We start from the raw sequence: 19,711 nt of genomic DNA, 5'->3' as shown, positions 1-19,711 counted from the left end.
CCTCTAAACCGTACAACATAGCTGGTCTCACTACCAACCTGATGTTCTTGTGTTTGACGTACATGGGCCAGACGTGACCGTCAAACAGACCGGGCGGGTCTGGCACAGTGTAGTTCCTTGAGCACCTCCTCTTTGCATTCTTCATATGGGATGGAAATAAAATAGCGTTGGTTCAGTACGTCGATCAAAGGTCCGTAGGTGTAAAGCAGCTGGAACCCTTCTGTCACAGATCACTCCGTACCCTCTTCTCCACCCACTCCACCCTGCTTGTGCTCTCTTCTTCACCTATTTCCCGCACTCTCAGCTGCTTTGGATGGTCGACCCCAAGTACTTGAACTCATCCACCTTCTCCACCTCCACTCCTTGCATTCTCAGCTTTTTGCTGCCCTCCCTCCCATTCAAGCACATGTATTCTGTCTTACTCCTGCTGACTTTCATTCTTCTTCTCTCTAATGCATGCCTCCACTTCTCCAGGCTCTCCTCAACCTGCTCCCTGCTCTCGCTACAGATCACAATGTCATCCGTGAACATCATAGTCCACGGAGACTCCTGCCTGATTTAATCTGTTAATCTGTCCATCACCATTGCAAACAAGAAAGGGCTCAGAGCTGATCCTTGATGCAATACCACCTCCACTTTGAATGCCTTCGTCACGCCTACTGCACACCTTACTACTGTCTGACTGCCCTCATACATATCCTGTACCACCCTTACGTACTTCTCTGCCACCCCCAACTTCCTCATGCAACACCACACTTCCTCTCTAGGCACCGTATCAATTGCTTTCTCTAAATCCACAAAGACGCAGTGCAACTCCCTCTGGCCTTCCCTGTACTTTCCATCAGCATTCTTAAAGCAAACATTGCATCTGTCGTACTCTTTCCCGGCATGAAACCATACTGCTGCTCGATGATCCCCACCTCTCCTCTTAACCTAGCCTCCACTACCCTTTCCCATCGCTTCATGCTGTGGATGATCAACTTTATTCCCCTGTAGTTACTACAGCTCTGTATGTCTCCCTTATTCTTGAAGATGGGTACCAGTACACTTCTTCTCCACTCCTCCAGCATCCTCTCCCTTTCCAGGATGGTGTTAAATAGTCTCGTTAGGAACGCCACTGCCATCTCACCTAAACATTTCCATGATTCCCCAGGTATGTCATCTGAGCCAACTGCCTTTCCACTCTTCATCTTCTTTAATGATGTTCTCACCTCATCCTTGCTAATTTGCTGCACTTCTTGATCCACTATCCCCACATCATCCACTCTTCTCTCCCTCTCATTTTCTTCATTCATCAACTCCTCAAAGTACTCCTTCCAACTTCTTAACACACTCTCCTCTCTAGTCAGCACAGTCCCATCATTATCCTTCATCACCCTAACCTGCTGTACATCCTTCCCAGCTTGGTCCCTTTGTCTTGCCAATCAGTACAAGTCCTTTTCTCCTTCCTTACTGTCCAACCTCTCATACAACTCGTCGTTTGCCTTTTCGTTTGCCTTTGCCACTTCTCTCTTTGCCTTGCACTGAATCAGCTTGTACTCCTGTACTACTTTCTTCCTCTCTCTGACCATCCCATTTCTTCTTCACCAACCTCTTCTGCTCTATGCTCTCCTGAACTTCCTCATTCCACCACCAAGAGTCCTTGTCTTCCTTCCTCTTCCCGCATGATACACCGAGTACCTTCTTGGCCGTTTCCCTCACCACTTCTGCAGTTGTTTCCCAGTCATCTGGTAATTGTTCATTCCCATTCCTATTGCCTGCCTTACCTCTTCCCTAAATTGCACACAACACTCCTCCCTTTTGAACTTCCACCATTTTATCTTTGGCTCTTCTTTCACTCTCTTTCTCTTCTTGGCCTCCAGAGTCATCCTACAGACCACCATCCAATGCTGCCTAGCAACACACTCCCCTACCACCACCTTGCAGTCACTAATCTCTTCAGATTGCACCTCCTGCATAAGATGTAGTCCACCTGCGTGCACCTTCCTCCACTCTTGCATGTCACCCCGTGTCCTACCTCTTCTTGAAATACGTATTCACAACAGCCAATTCCATCATTTGGCGAAATCCACCACCATGTCCTTCCACATTCCTCTCCTTGACACCATACCTACCCATCACCTATGTCTCTGATCCCTTCGCCAACATGCCCATTGAGATCTGCTCCCAGGACCATTCTCTCTCCCTTGGGGATGCTCTCCACCACTACATCCAACTCACTGAAGAATTCTTCTTTCTCTTCCATCTCACACCCAATTTGGGGAGCATAAATGAAAAAATGTCAATTGTCGTATTGGAAAAACCAGACCACATTACATCCTCACTTAACCTTGTGTGGAGATAAGGATAACCCCACAGGGGGCTTTAAAGATCGTTGTTTGTTATATGGCGTAGTAGGATTGTGTCTGTGACTGGAGTTTGACTGTTAAATCCGTAATCTTCGTCAGTAATAGGGGTAGACTCATCAGAACACTGCTATAAACCATGACTATCTTCCTCTTTATTCTGCAGAATAAATATCTTTAATACTCTGTTTTGTTTTCCTGCAGCAGGCAGATTAACCTCACACCATGCAGTAGAATTTCCCCAACACTACCAATGATCAAAAATAAAGGTTTAGGTAAAAACATTTATAAATATTAGTCTTATTTTAAGTGCCGTGGTCTCGATTCAGATATAACCATAGACCCTAACTCGACCTCAACTGTTGTAATCTCTAAAATGTGTTTGATGGAATGTTTGACACAGATACTTGAGGGTAGATGAGGAACCAGGATTGAAGCAAATACAAAGATTCCAGTGGAACCTGTACAATGGACGATGCCACTAACAGGCCGCAGAATGTACTAGTTAAAATTTCGGTTCAACCTCTAATGAACAGCTTTTGGGTGTGGGTGGGGAAAGAACCAGCAGACGAGAGGCCTTAATTCACTTTTGTTGTTTTTTTTATAGTACATATCAGTAAAATCTACTTCAATACACTGATAATACAGAAGGGAAAAAATATCATATTAGGGTTTTTTTCAAATGCAGACAACCATTCACTCCCTTTTTTTAATGTACTGTAAAAAAAGAATATAACATTGGGTTGGGGGTTTGTGGGGAAAAATAAAAAAAACAAGTGTCATGAGCAGAGAATTCCAGACAGACGTAAAGACTGGAAACAAGAAATCAATAACTTCTGACTAGTTCTGCTGCGATGATACATGCCAGCGGAGCATTAAAAGAAAATGCTTTTTTTTTTTCTGTGTCAAATTTTTTTTTATGCAACAAAGAATTGTTGAGTTTTTCTTATATTAAGTTTTTTGATTACAAAAAAATAAAAGGAAGAGTTTATACATTTACAAGCTAAGGCTGCCCAGTATGAGCTTCAAAGTGTGTATGTTTTATACAAAGAAGGAAAGTCCCTTTTTCCAGCGTTTTATGGGGGTGGGCGTGGGGGAGACAGGCCACCACCCAACCTCCCAAATGGAAAACTTCTGGTCAAATGTCATGGGGTCGATGGGAGGCTCCCCTTCTGGGGGAGCAGTGTTCCAGACTCACTGTCTCTCGGACCTTCTGGGGTGAGGGGGCTGCAGGGGTCCCACCTCTTCCCCCCCTGGGATGAGGGGAGTGTCCCCACCTCTCAGGACCCTGGTGAGGTGTAGGCCATCCATGGAGGGGGGGGGGACTACGAAGCCACTGTGTCCTCTGAGGCCAGACTGGGTCCCGTCGTGGTGTCGGGGGGCCGTGCTGGGGTCGTGGTGGTGGCTTGGAGCAGGGGGGCGGGTGCGGGAGCGCCCACCTGGACGGCTGAGACGTGCGGCTTGGCCAGGATGAGCTGCGGGGCCGGCCTGGCGGCGGCGACCACCAACTTGGTGGCGGCCTGTGGGGCCACGGACTTGGCCTGGATGAGCTGCGTGATGTGGCCAGAGGGGTTGGCCTGCATCAGCGTGGCCAGCTGGCTGGCCGGGATGGTGATGATGGTGATCTTCTCGCCGGCCTTGGAGCCCGCCGGCAGCATGGTGGGCAGCGCCTGGATCACCAGCTTGGGCGGGGTGCCGGTGCCCGAGTTGCCCACGGTGACGGGAAGCCCCCCGGTCGTAGTGAAGATGGACGAGGAATTTAACGTGACCTGACCCAGGGAGTTGGTCATGACCATTGGCATGGCACGGATTGTCCTGTGGGGGAGACGGGAAGGACACAGAATAATCACACGGTCAAACACTGAACATACAGTCAAAACTCCCTCACTTTATAGGATATTAGACAAAACAAAGAACAGCCAAGGTTTTTAACATTTTAAATGACCTAGTGCCGGTGTTGGGGATGACTGTGACGTAGCTGTGCTGTGGCTGTCCCGCAGGGGGGTCCGAGCCCAAAGTGTTGGCCAGCGGCTGGTGGTCGCTGGGCAGGACTCCCTCGCCGTCCTCCACCTCCTCGCCCTCCTCCTCATCTTCGATCACGCGGATGTTCTTGGGCATGTCCTTGAACTGGTAGGCCAGTCGCTGGCCCTCCACCTTCGCCAGGATCCCGCGCTGGTAGTAGTACCTGCAGCACAGAGGGTCCCGGCTCGGCTTCAGTTCTCTTACATTCTATTGCATTAACAGCAAAACGCAGGAATCTTTTTTTGTATGTTTTTGTGCAATTAAATGTTGTTGGAGGTGAAAATGCCAGGATGTGGCCGTTATCCTGGTCAGGATGGTACATGTCGCGGTGATGCTATTCAGACTTTCACTGTGCCACAGGGAGAAAAAGAGTACAGTGGTACCTCGACTTACGACTGCATCTACTTACGACTAATCCAAGATACCAGTAGCGATAGTCGCGAAAATTTGTAGCGACCGACTGCTCCAAGATATGAGCGTGGAAATTTGCAGTTGGTGCGTCGGCGGCCAGTCAGCAGTCAGTCAGCAGTCAGACAGCGGGCGACCTACATCGTGTGTGCATGTAGTTCGTGGCGTATCCATATTTTTTTCATATTTACTGTGTTTGTGCTGTGTATTTTGTTTATTTTCACCCTTCATGATGAATCCTAAGAAGAAGGATGGTGGAAAAAAGAAAAAGGCAATGATTCCCATTGAAACTAAGAAGGAAATCATAGAAAAAAATGAGCATGGTGTATATGGGAAAAATTGCTTCGACATTCGACTGTTTTAACATACGACCGTTCTTATAGAACGAATTACAGTCATAAGTCGAGGTACCACTGTACTGCGATAACCTCTTCTGACTAAAATAGTCAAATATTTATTTGTATTCACAGATAAAGACTAGGAATCTTATCTGTAAACAGCTTAAAAAAACATAGCCAAGTATTTGCAAAAAGGCTCTGCTCTGCGTATCCCGAAGGGATATGAAACTTGTTAGGGAAAGCATCAAAAAGCCATAAAGCAAGTTCCAATGGTAATAACCAGGCAGCCACAAGAGTGGACCTGCTGGTGAAGAAGTCAACGAGCAGAGCGGAGGCAGATGTACCGTAGCGCCCGTCCCATGGTTTCGTAGTTCATGTCTGGCTTGTTCTTGTGTTTCCCCCACAGCTTGGACACTGCCTTGGAGTCCACCAGCTTGAAGATGCCCTTCTCCCGCTGCATCCACTTGATGTAGCGGGGGCAGGTGTTCTTGTCCTGAAGGAGCTCCAACAGGAACTCCCACAGGTAGGTGGTGTTTCCTATGATGAGAGTGATGAGAACAGTGTAAGCATGCCAGGCCAAACCCCTTTTCGAGCAGCGAGGCATCTACTGATCAGTCGTATTTTGCCATTTTTGAGCAGCACATTTTTTTTCTCATGGCACCTGATTTAAGCTGTTTTGATTATTGTTATTATTCAAGATAGGTGCCGACTTTTCAGTATACAATCTGACAGGCATTACTAACAATTTAATTCAGTTGAATTGAGTTTAATACAGAAATGTAGAAGACGGAAAAAAAAACGAACAACATTGCCTGACTGAACTTTCTGTATCGTACGGAACCTTGTAATAAAATATATATAAAATAAATACCTAAAATACAATACTCGATCACATTGCTTGTAGGTGTAAGGTGTATACTGTAACTCTTGAGTGTATTGTTGAGTGTGGTAAAAACAAATAAATTCACAAATTGAAACAACAGAATCAAATCATATCGGAGTATTGATTTTTTATTATTATTTTTGTTAATCCCAGTAAATACATCCTTTTGGTATTTTCCAAATGAAAATAGCAGTCGCCTCGTCATGCGATGGAGTCACCTTGCACCACTAGAAACATTTTGTGTGGTAGTCACTATGTCATAAGCTGTCCACCACAATACCAGACAGTGTCACACTGCAGGAGAGTTGCTGCGCTTCCCCGGCGCTCTGTCACATTTCATCAACAGTGCTACACAGTAGCTTTTTCTGGACAAAAAATAACAAAAAAAAAAAAAAAGATTTCTTCTTTTGGAAAACCTGTCATTCTATGCCAGTGTTTTCAGCCGCTCTGAGCTTACCAGGTGTGCCTCGAAAATGTTTCAAATTCCCCTCAAAAACAATAACGACTGGAAATTAGCTCTAGCAAGACCTCAATTGCAAGGCTTCACTAATCCATCAGCTGCAGACAGAACACCAGCTGCAGCGTCAAAGGTTCCACTCTGACTCCTGAGCTGCACCAGAAGCGAGTGACACAGTCGGCGACACGTCAGTTTGACCATTTGTCAATTCCTTCCGGGTCCACTTCATTCCGTCTATGATGGGCTTATGTAAGGCAGTATTCTTGAGACTCAACCTTATATTGTAAACTCCTCAACTTTCAATGGGGAGGTGAATTGTTGCTTTTGTTTTCAACCTTTTTACTTTTCATTTCATTCTCATTTGGAGCCCGTTTATTAATGTAGTTGGATTAGTTTGTGAGTTGAGCGTTTATTGCTTTGAATCACATTGCAGCTTCTGGTTTGAATACAACGTGTTTTAGTGCCGCAATGAGTAATAATCTATAAATACAATGTGGTTATTAACAGGAGGAAGGCGGTGCCGGTTCTCCGTGGATCTGATGGAGAAGCCAGAGATGGCAGCAATGGAATCGTCCCATTAACCAGAGAAGGATGCAAGCGATTTCCACAATAAATATATGTGTGCTTATTGAGCGTTTTCTGATCAGTTTTTGTTAGCATTTATTTGTGGTTCGATTATTCAATGAAGAAAAACATGCAATGGATATATTCTTGTACATTTTATAAAACATATTAATAGCTCAATAAAATAGCAAAATAAACAAATTGACAGATTTCCCAACTGCACAAATTTATTGCTTGGCAAGTCAGTTTCACGAGAGCCCAAGTAGCAAGAGCGCCCTGCTTCCGTGTGCGGACGTACAGAGTGTGGTCGACAGGTACGGTATACCAGACCAAAAAGGTTTCTACTTCCCAAGCATAAAGTAAAACATAAAGGCTATTCCTTGGTGTGATATTTGTTTTTCTGCTGGAATGATAATATTTTGTTAACAAATGTGAGATTTAATTTGTTGTGGGAGAAAATAAATTTGTTTGTTAATTTAACTGAGTAATCCATGTTAGTACCGAACATCAACAATTGTATGTATGTGGTTGATGCATACCAAGCTTGGTTATTAAATATTTTCACTAAATACATCTTTTGAATGGACCTCTTTGGGAATCTACATTCCATTTCACGCTTTGCACCCGGAAAAATAGAGGCGTAAAAATACACGAGGGATTTCGGAGCCTCGCGGCATGCCGCGTTTGCAACGTGACGCTTATGATGGTGTGACCTTCCAAATTGATTAAAATGGCAGCGTATCTGAAGCGTCGACGCCACGCTGACGTGTCGCTTCTGGTGTGGCCCAGGGGTGAGAGGGAGGACTATTCGTCATGATGAAAGGGTAGACTCTTTTTTTGAGATTTGGCTCTTGAGTGACTCCACATTCAAGTTCACATTCAACTGCTGAAGGGGGGGGTGTATACATAAAGAAAACGTTAACACACCTTTACCCTCCCTGGGCCTCTTCTTCATGCCCAGTTCAAAGGAGCCGTTGGATGCAGGCTGAAGCGACTTGGGCTTTCGTCCACCTGTACGTGCGCACGCACACACACACACACACACACACACACACACACACACACACACACACACACACACACACACACACACACACACACACACACACACACACACACACACACACACACACACATTACAAGGGAAGGGCAACTTGTCTTCACTGAGTGGCATTTGGACTCTGATTGTAAACACGATTTCTTTCAGAAGTTGAGGAACAGTAACTTATTCCATATTCCACCCTAAAGAGGAAAGCTTACAGGGGTGGGTTGGCTGCTTAATTGTGGTCTTTGCTGATTGGCTAGTCTAATGCTCCTATCGATGGCACCTTTCAAGCGTAACCAAATCCTAAATATTTACCCGTTATCTGTAGCACCGTCTACAGCGGTTTTTGCAACCGCTTTATTTGATTGGCTGAAATGAGTTGTGTCACCTACCCAGCAAAAGACAGCAAGGGACACCATCCGGTGCTCTTTAAGCAGTCATTTTACAAGCTGTTATACTTCACTTTGAGCAGCAAAAGGGTCACGTTACGCTGGCATTCGGTTTAAGTTTTACAAGCATGCGATCCATGTGAGAGAATAAACCAGACAGTGAACAGCTTATCCTATCCTGGAGTCCTCGTGAAAAAACAGACATCGCTGGGATTCTTTCATAGCAAACCCGGGTACAGCTCAAAACATTTGCAGGTCGGTTTTATTTAGTATAGTACTTGTGAAGCAACTCTACGCTGTCTATGCTGGCGTCTCTTCGGTGCTGTCACAGAAGCTGCTAAGTGCTAAGCCATTAACTCTGTTCACTCAGCGGCCACATTTCATATTTAGATAAATCATTTAATTTTCAATGACACAGAATGATAGATGTTGTACCAAAGGACATTGCGCCACTGCTTGTGCGCCATCCAACGTTCCAGAACATCATTCTTTCATTACATTGATGCCAACCATTTTTTATGCCATAAACACAAAGATGTGGCGAGAAGCCGGCTTTGCAGATGACATCATGTCCTACGCTACCATCGTTAGTGTTGGGGATAGAACTGTCACAACCACTACACAATAGCCTCATCGCAATTATTTGAGCTAACCACGACTGTTTTGTAAACATTTTTTAGATTTCATAAGTGTACATTTTCATCCAAATGTAAGGGGACCAGAAATGTTGCAATGAATGAATAGCATCGATGAATAGGTCGACTTCACACATTTGAGTGTTTTTTTTTCATAATGTCCGCCAAAAAAGCATCGGCAGTTATCTCTTACGGCCACGATGCACTCGTGGATATAAAAACTTCCCTAAAAGAACAACTTTGGGACTTTTTATCCGTGGAACTAGAGTGGCCGACTGAAATTTTACGCGCGAACACGCTCCTCATCATCATCATTTCATCATCAACAACAACAACAACAACAACAACAAAAATGGAGCCGCTGTTCCTTGGGTGGGCCCACGGAGGAAGCACCGTGGTAAACGAGATGGCATTCAGGTCAGAATGAGGACGCAACCTTACCGTCCACCTCTGCCAAGCATCCTTCTTGCCCATGTTTAGTCTCTGGAGAACAAGATAGATGAACTTTGAGAACACAGGATCCCCCCAGGGCTGCGTCCTCAGCCCCCTACTGTACTCCCTACACACACATGACTGTGTGGCCAGGTCCAGCTCCAACACCATCATCAAGTTTGCTGACGACACCGTTGTCGTGGGCCTGATCACCGACAGTGATGAGAAGGCCTACCGCGAGGAGGTGGCTGACCTGTCACTCTGGTGCCAGGACAACAGCCTCCACCTAAACATCAGCAAAACTAAGAAGCTGATTATGGACTTTAGGCGTGGATTACAACCGAGGACGTGCCCTTGGTGATTAATGGGACTTCTGTCGACAGGGTGAGCAGCTTCAAGTACCTGGGAGTCCACATCACAGAGGATTTAACATTGAATTTACAAACAGACACTCTGGTGAGAAAGGTGAGGCAGCGTCTTTTCCACCTCAGGCAGCTGAGGAAATTCAGGGTCTCGGTGAGGATCCTCAAGTCCTTCTACTGTGGAGCAGTGGAGAGCATCCTGACAGGCAACATCACTGCCTGGTTTGGGAACTGTACTGCCCAGGACAGGCGGGCCCTGCAGAGGATGGTGCGTTCAGCTGAATGTACTACTGGAACTACACTCCCCTCCCTGCAGGACTTCTACACCAGCAGGTGTAGTAGCAGAGCCCGCAGGATCATGAAGGATCCTCATCACCCCAACAACGGACTGTTCCAAGCCATAAGAACTGTCAATGCTGACCTCACCAGGGGTCTTCACTGTGCCACACACATAGGCTCCACTACCGTACTGTACTGTATGTAGCATACTGTACCGCATACTGTGTCACTGTTCTACGTTGTTACCGTATTGCTGCGCCGTACTGTTGTATACTGTGCTGTATATCTCACAAACACTACCTCACTTTATTCACATGCCACTTAAATGCACATATCGGTATATACATAAATAGCCTATCCCATATACATAAGTCTATCCCATATACATAAGCCTATTCCCTTATCTATTTTGTACCCCCACCCTGCATTACCCTTGAGTTCTTATTTTATTTTTATTCTTTATATTTTAATTTTATTCTATAGTATTCGACTTACTTCAAGTAGAAATTAGGTAGCTACTGTGTTCAGTCTAAAACATATTGTGTGTAATGACCGGGTGCGTTGCATTGACATTTCACTGCATATATGTATGAAGATATGTATATGTATGTGACGAATAAACCTCTTGGATCTTGAGCATGTCCCCCGCCCCCAGCTCCCTCAGAGGTCCAGAGAAGGGGAATCGTCCGATTGCACGAGGCTGCTACTCACCGCCTCTCCTCTTTTTGGTGATGGGTTCGCATTCGGACGGAATGGGGAAGGACTCCACCTCGATGGGGGCGCACTCTGTGGAGACTTCCACCACTGTCTCCATCATCACGTCTTCCACTGGAATGATGTGGTAAGATTGTACAGAGTGAGACAATACCGGGAGAGCGGTCATACCAACCCTGACAACCTGGATTTTTATTACAAGCTTTCACCACCAGTGTACATCCCCCGGAAACACCCATTTTCTCAATCTACTCACCGATTTGTTCCCAGTTTGCGGCACAATTCAACTCTCTTCCATGTTATATCATTCAGTTTTTGTGGAGCACGAGTGCTGCTTTGCTTTCACGCTGCAGCCACTTTGCTGGCAGTGCAATCATGGCGCAACACAGAGGAACATGCTCAAAGTGTGCGGTACAACGTATAAATGAGTTCGTGAAAAGCCTTGCGAAGTTCTTTTTTTTAAGACCTGTAGTGGATTTTTGAGTTGGATTATGTTTTGTTGTGTCAACCCTGTGGGATTTTGTGTGTTTGGCGAAAATCTTTAAATATATGAATATTTTGATGTTTGCACTAAGATTCTGTGGTTGTGTTTTTCTTATTGAGCTGAGGTCTTTTCCAAAACCTATCTGTGAGATCCTAATTTGCAGTTCGCCTAGTTTTGTTAATTTTGAGTGAAACAAAGCCGTTTTGTTGCTCGTAGATAAATAGGGATGTTCGATACTGCGCTAAAATAGCGGATCCATATCAGAGAGCATCCTAATTACAAATATCTGATCAAACATGTATAGTAAGGAAGGGAAACTTGATTTTCTGCTTCTGTGAACGAAGCACATTAGATAGAAAAAGTATTATATGGCTTATAATACTTGGCATGATACTTAAAAGCTCAGGAATCGGGGCTGAAAACACTAACAACAAGATTCCCACATGACGATGCGTCCAAGGACCTGAAAGGGTCAAAATGCGGGCTGTGTTCACCTGTGTTGCGGTCGCTGTGGAGGCTGCCTGGGGACTCCATGTGGAGAAGAGCCTCAGCCGCCTCAAAGGTCTTGTCAAAACACACCATCTCAGGGCCCGACATCTCCACTGCAGTTATTTGTCAAAAACAAAAAGCAAACCAAGGAGGCATATGAGCAACGTTATTTGTAGCAACAGCTGTATTTAAAACAAAGTCTCAATGCTGATGAAGGACTGCTTTTTCAGTGTGCACAACATAATGCCATTGGTTGCAATATAATCAATCAAATGGCCAAGGACATTTTGCATGTAGAATTTGTCTGAACTATTCTGAGGACTACATAGGCCAATGCCAGGGGACCAAATCCAGTTCAAAAGCAGTGTGCATAGTGGGAGGAACGTCAAGCACACGACAAAACCCATGTGAACACAGTGGATGGGGGGCTTAGTCTCAATCAACCACGTGTCAGGTATGACTATTGGAATATTAATCAGAATGTGATTGGCTGTGAGGGTTTCAAGAGTTGACCTGGTTTGTCGAAGCAGATCGACCATCCCATTTAGACACCACCAACCGCCTCAGGGGTGCAGCGAGGCAGCAGGAAGCATGTTTTGGGACGCGGCCACGGTTTATAGCCGTCCGTTTATAACAGAAACACTTCCTACTTCCTGCTTCCTCTTATGTAAGCCAGGGCACTATTGAGGGCCTTCAACAGCAACAGGGTGTCAACACCCTTTAGAGGAACTTATTGTCTGGCCAAACACTTTACATTTAGCTTTGTAAATTGTTGATAATTTATTCATTGTATAGGGGCAAAATTTTTGTTCGCCTTAATTTTTTTAATATGCTTTATTAATCCCTCTGGGGGAAATTAGTTCTCTGCATTTATACATTCTAATGCAGTATCTTACGCATCTAGAAACATTGGGCTGCCATGTAGCGGCGCCCGAGGACCAACTCCAGAGTATCTAACGCTCACCTGCATGTATTTTGAGGTGGGGAAAACCTGAGCTCCCGGCGAAACACATTTGCACATTCCCGCACTACAGTTCAGTTTTTTCCCCACTTAAAAAAAATATATAATATATATAAAACTTATTGCAAACATTGTTTATTCTCTATGTTGTATGTTATGCACCAACAAACCACAGAAAATTCCTTGTATGTGAAAACTTACTTGGCAAATAAACTCATTCTGACATGCATGCAGAACACTCATTATGACAGGGTCAGCGCGGCAATTTGTAATACCGTGCCAAAATGAAATCAATTTGACGATTGTAATAACGTCGTATGGTTTGTTGTGTTTTGTAATAACCTATTACATGTGCATGTTTTTTTTAAATGACATTGTGAAAATCTTCTCAAGTGTGACATTTCATAAAAAATACATAAGTAATAACAGCAAAATTTGTTAAGTACTACCATCAAGATGTCTATTACAAAATCTGTATGTTAATTTAATTTAAAAAAAAAATGATAATAGGTTTAGCACACTCACACATCCACCAATGCTGATAAGACAGACTAGAAACTGTGAGACTAGAAATTGTAAGACAAGAATCTATTGAGACTAGAATCGCTCTCTGTGTGCCATGGCCGAGCTGGTGATTTAAATACCCTCCCTCTGGTGCTCCGAAACCATACCGGGCATCTCTAACATTATCGTTTGGAGCACATAGCTTAAAATTCTCTGTATGACACACCACTGCCTTCCTCTCCCGTGCAACTCTCCTTCTGAACTTTTGGTTGAGAGCCAAACAGCAGCGCTATCGTCAATGTCACATTATGGTTGCGAAGCAGTTACATAAAAGAGGCGGGTCGTAAAAGTTTTCTTACAAACTGTACGTTAAGTAGTGTTAAGTATTTGAAATGTAATTAAGGACAAATGGGTTTAGTTCATAAGAAATCTCTAAAGTAGCCCTAATCTAGCCCTGTTTTTTTGTTTTTTTTTACAAAAATAAGAATAAAAAGATAGCTCCGGATCTATTCATCTGTTATTCTGATAATGCATTTAAAGCCCTCGAAAATAATATGATATAGTTGATCAAAGCCGCAAGTATCGTTTTGGTTCCTCTGAGGGAGCGATTGGGGCTTAAATTGCTCCATGTGTAATGAAGACACTGGAGAGGGAGCAATCGCTTGTCCTGCTCTTCTAAATAAAGCAAGTTTAAACATTGTGTTTTTATTTTAGATGTATTTTATTTTACTCAATTTTAGAGATGCACCGATTGATCGGCCGGTGAACGGAATCGTCTGGTTTCAGCCGATCAGTGTCAGATGTGTCAATTTTTATTCATAATAAAACATTGACTATTAAATATATTTTACATTGTCGTCCAATCATTTTGAGTTCATATCCGTGATCAGAGAAATCGAATTTCCTTATCATTTGATTTAATTGGGTATATCTGCTGTACGTCAATAACAGATTACGTAATCACGTCATCTGATCACGCTCACGTAATAGGACTGCAATTTTCAGTTACAATAGTGAGACTGCTGATCTTGACACTGTGTGTCTATTATTGTTCATCATTCACTATGGAACAATAATAGAACATCAAACTGTCCCTGAGTTCCAATAAAATACAATACAACATGGAAGTCTCACTGAGTTCTAATAAAATAGAAAATGGGACTGTCACCAAGTTTCAGTATAATGCAACCTGTAGCTCTCATTGAGTTTTAGTAGGACAAAACATACTGGAAAACTAGCATGGAAATGTCTAGTTCAAACTTCAAATGAAAGTCTTTCCTTTCTCTTATATGTATATGGTACTTGCATTCCAAAATAAATTGCAATCATTGCAGAAAAATAATAATAAAAAAAATAAAAAATAAAAATAATAATAATTTAAAAAAAAAAAGGCTGACTCTTCTCACTCTCGTTCACTGATGTCCTCCTTCGCTCACTGTGCATTAAACCAACTGAATGAAATCGAACGACGCATTTTACTAAGCGTCTCAAAAACAGTCAAACCTGTCATAATGAACGGAGCTCGTGCACTACAAACAACCAAAGCAGACGCTCTGCAATAGTGACACTGATAGATACGCAGACCTGCCAACCTGCATGAATCCTGTGTACCAACCGTACAATTCTAGGTCAAAATACACACGTACAAAATACCAGCTGAAACACGCACACACGCACACACACACACACACACACACACACACACACACACACACACACACACACACACACACACACACACACACACACACACGACAGCGTCTGGTGAAAAGGGGACCAAGTCGCCAAACTCAAAACCGCAAATCAACACAATTTTTTTTTTTTTCCACATCACAAAAGTTTAAATGTTGAAGAACCAACTCAATTTAACAAACAACAGTTTCAAATGGCTCTTATAATTTACGCAATATTCTTTCTGACTTTGACTACTCTACTTCATGCATGACGCAAGATGTCTGTTAATTACCGGCAAAATCTGAATTTGTAAAATACTACCCCACACACACACACACACCCCCCTAGAATCGAATTCTGTGGGGAAACACTGCTATGAGACTAAAAACTATTGAGACGAGAATCTATTGAGACTGTCTCTCCTCGTCCCCCATGCCAGTCTCACCTGTCTCCACCACCTCCGTCACCACCTCCTGCTCTTCAGCCACATCCTGCATCAGGTAGGTCTCGTCATCGTAGACAAGCACCTGGGCAGCGTAGCACTGCTCCACCTGGGCACTGGGCACCTCCTCCACAATCACCGCTGGGCAGTCCTCCTCATCTTCCTGCAGCACCACCGTGCCCTCACCCTCCTCCACCCCGCCAATGATCACTGTCTCCTCCTCCTGCTGCACCACGACCTCCTCTTCTCCGTCCTCCTCCTCCTCATCCTCAGCAGGGTGCTGATCGCTCTGCAAAACAACAAAGGCAATAATAATTGAAAGAATTGTTCATTTTTAAGATTAAAAAGAGATTCAACTAGATAGAATAGTGTGTGAGAAAAAATGAAAGTTGTTTTTTTAATAATGGAAACTAGCTCGTGATCAAAATTTCAATGCTGTACTAATTCATCAGTTCCAGCCAGAATAGCAGCTCTGTGTTCATTAAATCAGTGTGTTCATCACACTGAAAGTGATAACTAACTGTAGGCCATAATAATAATAATACGTACAGTTATACATGTTCGTGAGGTTTTCAATGGTGTGACGTAAGATTATTTCACTGTAAAAAGTGTGCCGTGGAAGAGAAAATATTGGGAAGCACTGCTATAGAAAACCTGATTATGTGCTTTAAAATGAAATTAAGTGTAGTCTAAAATCTCTGCAGTGGTTCCAGCAGGTTTCCCCTAGAGTATCGTCATTCCTGCACAGTTGTTTTAAAAAAATAATAATAAATAAATAAAGATGAAAAATAAAAAGTATTTAGACATGGTCCCATTCTATTCTGATTCTAAGTCATACTTTATTTTCCTCAATAGCCCGCTCTTAGAAAGTTCACACAACACTTTCTATAAAGTCAGACGGCAGTTTTGTCAATGTTCAAAAGAGCAAGACAACAGCTGCTTTCAAGTTTCAAGAGTATCATTGTAGAGATGTGATATTATCAAATTCATGGAAAAGCAATGAAGCAATACAGCCATGACCAGAATATGTTAACAATTGGCAAATCTTTATTCAGGGATTTTTGTTTAACCCTGGTATTGTACTTGGTATCAAATCGCAGAATTCTCTGGTTTCGGTGCCTACTACCATTTTTTCAGGATTTGAGACACTTTTTCTCTAGACTGGTGCAATCACACCCACCCTATATTCCCCTTTGAAGTAGTCCTTAGTTTGTAACAACAATTTGAGCTTATTTATAATCAACATTGTTTTGGGAGGGTCAACGTCTATTAAGGGGGCTCCAATCTGTGCATCAAGTGTTGAAATAATATTGAAATAAATGATCTCAGGGATAGTGGCTTACCCGGCAGGTCCAGTGGATTTAGAAAAGTTGCTTGCTCTGAATCCAGCTTTGATCAAATTTAGCTGGAGACTGGTGAAGCTCACAAATACGGCAGATATCGCCTTATAACCACATTTTGTTTCACGGATGTAGAATTCCCAAAGGTGCCTGTTGTATCAGCTGCCTGGCTTCCACCTCCCAGCAATATACCAGCATTATTATCATTATTACAACTCGTCTCTGTGGATTACTCCTTTCAGATAGGTCAATGGTGGCAATCAGCGGTCTGTTATGTCTAAATAATGACAACTGTCTGATAATAATGACTATTGCCACGGGCAACTCCTTCTCTGCCTCGGATTCGCGTCCCTTGCATTACCCAGCCTACATGCTAACATGTCTAATATCATCGACAGTAAATAGGTTCGTCATATGTCGGGAGAAGTTATTTTTCAAGGCTGAATAATTTGCTAGTTGTTGCAGTGTTGTTTTGAAACTATTTTTCTGAGCTGACGCTCTTAAATTAGTTGTACTAGTTATAAAATCATTCGAAATCTACATTCTGCATCATGTATTATTTCATTTAGTAAGTAGCCGTGTAATAAGCAGGGTAATGTGCAGCCAGCCGGTCATTACCAAGATTCAAGAGGTTTATTGTCACATACCAAATACTAACCCCCTTCAGAGGGACAACTGTTATCTGATCACCCTGCCGGGGGTTATCTTGTGATAATGACCGGCTGGCTACACATTACCCAGTATTAAATTTGCTGTGTATGTGTGGGAAGTGCACCCCTAGCTAGGACTGCTCAATTAATCGTAAATTAATTGTGATGTCAATATTGGCCTTCACAATAAATTGATCGTGGCCGGGGACGATCCCCCCCCCCCAATTAGTCCGCTATCTGCGCTGGCTCAGCGTCCATTTGACAAAATATTGCGCAAATTAAATCGCAGCACAAACACAGCCATAAAGTTTCGGCAATTTGTGCAATGCGGGGGGGGGGAGATGTGATTTTTTTTCTTGCAAAATACCTGCAGGTGTAATGTAACTGACCTTGTTAAGGAGAAGTTATTTTCATTTGGTGGCATATTTTTTTGTAAAACTAAATATATTTAGCCTGAAGAATACTGAATTCATCTGGGGGAAAAAAGGCCTATTTTGATTCAATGATTCGTACATTTGAGTTTGTTTATTTATAGGTTTATAAAATACATTATTATTGTGAAGGCAGTTTTGTATTTACAAAGAGCAAATTAATTGTGTTCCACAAAACGGATGAATAATCCTGATAAATAATCGTGATCAAAAAAATAACCAAAAATTGTATTGAGCAAAATCCTCATGGTTATCATTTGAGCCTAAATTGTGCAGCCCAGTTTTCCTACAGTAATTCCCCCAGCCCACGCTAACAAATATATATCTGAGAAACAGAACAACATCCACAGGGGGAGATGGTTGGGATGAGGATGACCTGTTGGGGTTCCTCCATCACGGTGACGTACTCCACGATGTTCCCACCGCCGTCTGACACCACGACAGAAGTCATCACTCATTCCTGCCCAAATAGGAGCACAGCGGTCCACTTTATGCACACTTGAGCGTTGACGAAACACAGCTGAAAGAACGTTTACCTCGCTACGGGCACAACGGGCTTCACAGAGAAACATTTAATGCGTGTGATTCCAAACCGCGAAATGCTCATTCAACCATTGACAGCTTCATGTAGAAGAGGTTAATCCTGGTAAGGCTTGGTGCATTGTTGTACAGACAAATGGCATTAAAACACATCATTTAAATCAAATCGCATGACAGGGGCTGAGTGGCAGTATGTTTGCTGGTGTTGGCTGTGTGTGTGTGTGTGTGTGTGTGTATATGTATATATATATATATATATATATATATATATATATATATATATATATATATATATATATATATATAGAGAGAGAGAGAGAGAGAGGGAGAGAGAGAGAGGGTTTTCTAAGGGGGTGAATCAATATGTATACAATAATACGGCCATGGACAACAAGTCGAGTTATTATAATATCACATTACTATTACAATATAGCGCACTGTTCGCACATATTGTATTTAACGGTATAAAATAAATACAGGAATGCAACCGTACCAATAAATGGTTGTTTTTATAATGAGTATGTAAAGGAATAGCCTAGCCCGTCCGGAGAGTTGTATTTAGGTTTTATCGCACACGGGCTAGTGTTTACTTTAGCCTTTAGCGAGCCTAGCAACGCCACTGGGACTCCGCTAGCAAAGAGTTAAAACAAGTAGCGTAGCGAGCGTCCCGGCACAAGCTGTTAAACAGCTGCCGCCAACCAGCAACTGGTAACATAGCAAAGCCCGGTGCCCGTTATCCATTAGGAGCGTGTTTAAAAGTGAACTCATTCGAATTGGTCCCTTACCTTGGTTTTGGCTTCCAGGCGAGCGGAAAAGTGCGCTCCGAGGCTAACGCTAGCGCTAGCCGGGCCTTTCCGGGGCTAGGCGCTAACGCTAGCGAGTCGAGTTGACAAAGCCGACGCACTCGCTCCGCCGGCGGCGAACAAGTGTCCGGAAAGCTACGCTCGCCGGGAGAAGGGAAACCCCGTCGCGGGCTGCAAGGACGAACCCCGACGCAGTCGACTAGGATCCCCGAAGTGTGGTTGCAGAAGTTGTTGTTGTGGTTCCTCCTGGCTTCGTCGCCTTTTCCGGCGCGTCGCCTCCTCGCCGTGGGGATCTCGCCGGGGTCAAAGCTCCCCGAGCGGCTCCGCACGTTGTCCGCGGGGTTGCAGCGCCGCCAGGCGGATGACGCCAGTACCACGTTCAAACCCCCTTCAACGGATGGATCAGTTCGTCGTTTCAACCCCGGGAAACACTGGTCGTCCATGGGTGCGACCCGCTCTTGTTTTCAGTCGAATAGGATTTGTTTAATGACCAAATTCTGACTTCATAACGTTTTGCCAA

At 43.6% G+C, this 19,711-nt stretch overlaps 1 protein-coding gene across 1 annotated transcript; it reads right to left on the bottom strand.

Annotated features, from left to right (window-relative positions):
* Positions 1 to 2,927: 2,927 nt before the first annotated feature.
* On the bottom strand, positions 2,928 to 19,465 carry elf2a (E74-like factor 2a (ets domain transcription factor)). Its single transcript, XM_080008540.1, has 9 exons — positions 19,174 to 19,465; positions 18,225 to 18,308; positions 15,431 to 15,716; positions 11,852 to 11,959; positions 10,871 to 10,987; positions 7,945 to 8,028; positions 5,458 to 5,650; positions 4,291 to 4,530; positions 2,928 to 4,160 (listed from the first exon to the last, which is right to left on the bottom strand). The coding sequence occupies exons 2-9, from the start codon at positions 18,297 to 18,299 to the stop codon at positions 3,671 to 3,673; spliced, it is 1,593 nt and encodes a 530-aa protein (XP_079864666.1). The 5' UTR covers positions 18,300 to 18,308; positions 19,174 to 19,465; the 3' UTR covers positions 2,928 to 3,670.
* Between the last annotated feature and the right edge of the window lie 246 nt (positions 19,466 to 19,711).

Source organism: Zeus faber (assembly GCF_960531495.2).
Source record: "Zeus faber genome assembly, chromosome: 10".
NCBI lineage: Eukaryota > Metazoa > Chordata > Actinopteri > Zeiformes > Zeidae > Zeus > Zeus faber.
Note: the sequence above shows the minus strand (reverse complement) of the source record. Positions and strands in the feature narration are given on the sequence as shown.

Coding starts and splice junctions, on each gene's coding strand:
- elf2a (XM_080008540.1), bottom strand. CDS start 18,299: ATGACTTCTGTCGTGGTGTCAGACGGCGGTGGGAACATCGTGGAGTAC. Junction 15,717..18,224: donor TGATGGAGGAACCCCAACAG/GTCATCCTCATC, acceptor GTTGTTTTGCAG/AGCGATCAGCACCCTGCTGA. Junction 5,651..7,944: donor GAGGCCCAGGGAGGGTAAAG/GTGTGTTAACGT, acceptor CTCTCATCATAG/GAAACACCACCTACCTGTGG.